We start from the raw sequence: 4,827 nt of genomic DNA, 5'->3' as shown, positions 1-4,827 counted from the left end.
GACTCGTGGACTTCAACTCCCAGAATTCCTGAGCCAGCCATGCTGAGGGGAAAGGGAGAGGTTTCCATGCTGAGCCATGCTGGCTCAGGAATTCTGGGAGTTGAAGTCCACGAGTCATAAAAGAGCCGAGGTTGCCTACCCCTGCCTTAGATCAAGGCTGACTGGGGAATTCTAGGAGTTGAAGTACACATATCTTAAAAGTTGCTGGGGTTGAGAGAGACTGCTTTAAGTGGCAAGTTAATGCCACAAGCCACATGTCCTATGGTTCCTGCATGATGTAAAACAGAGAGAAGGATACCGCCTTACAAAACAGATGGGAAATTCTTACACTTATCGTTCATAAACCGCCGACAGAACTCCTGAAACGTTCCTCTGTAGCTCATAGTTCGCAGGGAGCGATGAAACTGATAATAAGATACGACCAGGTCTTTGGGGTTACGAGCCATGTATATGATCTAGGGAGATGAAAAGCAATTCATTGGGCAGAATGCTCCCTCCGTCCCATCTCCCTAGGTCAGAAGACCTGCAGAGGACAGGTAACACAGAGGACCAGTGAAGTCTACCTTGGATTCGCCGCTATGCAGGTCAGAAGGCAAGAAGCGGTATGGCAGGTGGCTTTTGATCAGACGTGGAGATGTCAGTTCCTGTAATGTGCAGGGAAGAACATTAAGGCTCAGGGCTGACAAAGGCCAGCCTAATAAATGCTCAAATGTATTCCCTCCCCCCCAATGGTGGGATTCAAATATGTGAACAACCGGTTCTCTGTGTGGATGCCGCTTCCGGAAGTCCATTATGGGCCTGGGCAACAAAAAATTAACAACCAGTTCTTCCGAACTGGTGCGCACTGGCTGAATCCCACCACTGTCCCCCTCCCCAAAACATAAAAAAGAGGTGAAAAGGAATTAACAAAAAGCCAATAGATTATGCTTTTTCTGTGTGTATCTGGGGAGCTGAAAGGTCTAATAAGCCAGTGTTTCTCAACCTTGGCAGCTTAAGAGGTGTGGACTTCAACTCCCAGAATTCCTCAGCCAGCGGAGGTTGAAGTCCACAACTCATAAAGTTGTGAAGGATGGAAAACACTGGTCTAAAGTGTCAAGTTTCAGGGCAACCATGGCATCAGCACCTTGTTGGATTTCTGTCTATTTGCCACCCAGACATATCTCATTTTCCTCCTTCTGATCTTGCAGAACAGCTTGGAGCCAGGACTGAGTATCAACCCACGTAAAAGAGCTGCATACCAAAACAAGTGGGACTGTCTCAGTTCACTTAGCAGGAATACATTTGTACAAGTGTTTTGGATGAGGGTGCTGGGGGACATTTATTAAATCTGCATATGACACCAAGTGGAAAGTTTGAAACTGGGCAGGAAAAGAGTAAAACAGCAATATATTTGAAAGGGATCTGGATATCCTTCTCAACCACAAGTTAAGCATGAGCCAGCAGTGTGATGCATTCATTAAAAAAGCAAGGGCTATTATGGGGTGCGTTAATTGCAGCAGAGTCCTGGAAGTAATTGTTCCTCTCAACTCTATCCCGGTCAGTTTCCCACTTGGAATTCAAGGTTTAAAGTCCAATAATGTAATCGAGAAATTGGAATTTAGAGGAGGGTTACAAAGATGGTGGAAGATCTGGAAATCAAGCCGTCGGAGGAAAGGTTGAAGGATCTTGGTATATTTTGCTTTCAAAATAGACAATTGAGGAGAGATATGGAAGCACTCTTCAAGGACTTGAAGGGTTTTGTAGAGAAAAAGATGCAAAGGATCAGTACATAATCAGTGGGTCCAAGAATCACTTGGAAGGAGGTTCAGGTTTGATCTTCCTGACTGTACAACTATCAGGTAGCAGAAGTTGCTGCTGTGTGATCTGTGTGACCACATAGATCACTTACATATTTATGGCTTAAATGGCAAGAATTAATCCTCTGGAGAGATGTTAATCTCCCTTTCTGATTTAGGCTGACAATGCTGAATTGTATTCACCCAAAAGACAGGACTGGATTCATTTGTAGGAAAATATGACTCACTGCAAGCCTTTTTATTCATTTTCTAGTAAAGTGAAAGGTCAAAGGTTTCAAAGAAAAATAACCCCTCCATTTTCATAAGAAAAGGTTTTGTCTTTTATGGGAATAATCTGGTTTCATTAATTTTTGCAATCTTGTTCTCTGAAAAAGTGAGTCTCCTTATCTTAGTTAGAAAGAGTTTACATTTAGAGTTTCCAGACCTAACATCAATGCCAAACTGAAACATTAGAAGACATTTATCCAATCTATTTATTAAATTTTGGTCCATGAAGTTGAAAAATCTCAGTGCCACACATGTCCTTAAGCTTTGCCCACTTTGAACATAATCATTGGCAACTGAGCCCAGCCTAAGACAACCTTTCCTTTTGCTAAATCAGTGGCAGATCTGGGCTAAATCAGTGGCAGATCTGGATCACATTTGGTTAATCCTTGGAAGGGAGACCAACCAGGAAATCCCAGAGTTATAGACTAAAAAGAGAAGTTGAAAAACACTTTGGGAAGAGACAATGTCAAATTGCTTCCATATTGCTGTCAAGAAGATCATAGAGGTCATGAGGTCATCATTGAGATAATTTCAAAGAAACTTTTCTCTTTAAAAAGCAACTCTATCGTCACAATAGGCTGGAAAATCCATGGATCTCCAGGGGAAGAAGTTATTGTTTAACAGGTAAGTCCATCACACTTTCACACCTCCAGAATTTTGAGTTTATGTCCCATTGATCTGAAGCACAGCAATTGAAATGAAAAAGTCACTGGTCACAAGTTTTACAGTTTCACAAAGCATGAAAGACAATGAAAGGGCTACTACTGACCTGCATTCCTATTTGATTGCAACTTAGGTCCATAAAATAATAAGAAATTATTTTAGAGGCCTAAATTGCAATCAAATAGGAATGCAGGTCAGCGGTAGTCCTGCAGTGGGAAATTATTTTATAGGAATAGGAAAAGATGGCCTGTCAAATTTTAAATTTTTGAGGCATAGACGCTTTCTTTTTATACATTACATATTTGCAAAATCTGTTGTTTTTTTAATCACTCAGATTTTTTAATCACTCAGTGTTCTGATTCTCTCTGCAACAGGTAAAATTATCTTTAGAATAGAATCTTTAGTCAGAGTCTCTTGCATTTAATAAAATATATGTGAAGTTATGTACCATCTGAAAGTATTAAAACCATTAAAACATTCATAATGATGAATTATTCCAATACATCAAGGAATCAAACAGGGCTTGAAAACAAAAGCTCAGCCAAGCATCAACAGCATAATTTCAAAAGCTTAACACAGATCTGAGAATTCATCTGTACCTTGATAATGTCCAGACCAGGTTGAGGATATTCTAAGACTGGAAGCTGCTCATCTATGTTCATTAATCCAATTTCATCAGGATCTGCTCCTTGGCTCACAAGATACACCACTTCCTGCAATAAACTTGTGCCTGCAAATTATTGAGAAAAATAATAAGACAAAATACAGCTTTCCAAGAAAGAGAAAGTTCTCTACTATCAATAGATAGTACACTATCTTCAGATCTTCTTGCATCATACTGCAATGTATACTTCCCCAACCTAATCATCACCAGATGTGATGAACTTCAAAACTTTTCTGTGCCTAGAGTGGACGGCTGTATAAATTCTTTAAATGAAAGCCATAATTTCATCTATAGTAGTCTTTGGAATTATAAGGAAAACTCCAGAAGATAACAAAATAACAGAGTTGGAAGGGACCTTGGAGGTCTTCTAGTCCAATCCCCCACTCAAACAGGAAACTCTGTACCATTTCAGACCAATGATTGTCCAATCTCTTCTTAAAAATCTCCAGTGTTGGACTATCAACAACTTCTGGAGGCAAGTCATTCCACTGAGTAATTGTTCTGTTAGGAAATTTCTCCTTAGTTCTAGCTTAACAACCGGGTTACTAACTTAACAACTGCAGTGATTCGCTTAACAATTGTGGCAAGAAATGTCGTAAAATGGGGCAAAACTCACTTAACAAGTGTCTCATTTAACAACAGAAATTTTGGGCTCAATTACAGTCGTAAGTCGAGGACTATCTGTACTCAGTGGCAAGCTGCCTTCTTGGGGTATTTTTTGTTCTTAGCATGACATGCTGCCATCACTCTTGTCCTTCCTTTTTAATTTTTTTATGCGTTCTGTTTGAATAGAGACTTCCAATTCATTTTTCTTGGTATGTTCAGTTTGAATAGAGAATTTAATGGGAGTTTTCCTGTTCACCATTGGAACTCGCATTTTATCTTGTGTGGGAGTGTCTGGAGTTTGAGTGGCTTGGTTTGCCTGCAGGGTCTTCATTTTTTCCTGAAGTAATCCCACCAGTAATCCAACCACATATAATTTGAGTCCTCTTTAGTTGGAATTACGAACATTGCACACACACTTTCTATATAGCAGTACTGTTACCTTCTTTCCCTGTAATAATAATAATAATAATAATAATAATAATAATAATAATAATAATAATAATAATAATAATAATAATAATAAAGTTGGAAGGGACCTTGGAGGTCATCTAGTCCAACCCCCTGCTCAGGCAGGAAACCCTACACCATTTCGGACAGATGGCTGTCCAGTCTCTTCTTAAAAACTTCCAGTGTTTATTTATTTATTTATTTATTTATTAAATTTATATACCGCCCTATCTCCCTTGCGGGACTCAGGGCGGTGAACAGGCGATACTAAAAACCACGAATAAATAAATAGTTTCTGTTTTAAAATCGAATTGAATAATAGGCCTGTTCTAAAAACACACCCATACAAAACCCCCCACTGAAACACAATCCAAACTACGCCAG

General features: G+C 39.5%; 1 protein-coding gene across 1 annotated transcript in view; it reads right to left on the bottom strand.

Moving 5' to 3' along the window:
* Nucleotides 1-3,456, bottom strand: part of LOC107300030 (sulfotransferase 4A1-like) — a gene marked incomplete at both ends in the record, with an annotated part of 6,148 nt that extends 2,692 nt beyond the window's left edge. Inside the window, 3 exons of the mRNA XM_015829373.1 lie at nt 307-455; nt 564-644; nt 3,326-3,456. Coding sequence (XP_015684859.1) covers nt 307-455; nt 564-644; nt 3,326-3,456 — 361 coding nt within the window. The remainder of the gene's footprint in view (nt 1-306; nt 456-563; nt 645-3,325) is intronic.
* Nucleotides 3,457-4,827: the final 1,371 nt, after the last annotated feature.

Source organism: Protobothrops mucrosquamatus, unplaced genomic scaffold (genome assembly GCF_001527695.2).
Source record: "Protobothrops mucrosquamatus isolate PMUCROS unplaced genomic scaffold, P.Mucros_1.0 scaffold5986, whole genome shotgun sequence".
NCBI lineage: Eukaryota > Metazoa > Chordata > Lepidosauria > Squamata > Viperidae > Protobothrops > Protobothrops mucrosquamatus.
The sequence above is the reverse complement of the archived record's forward strand: the minus strand, read 5'-3'. Positions and strand labels throughout refer to the sequence as shown.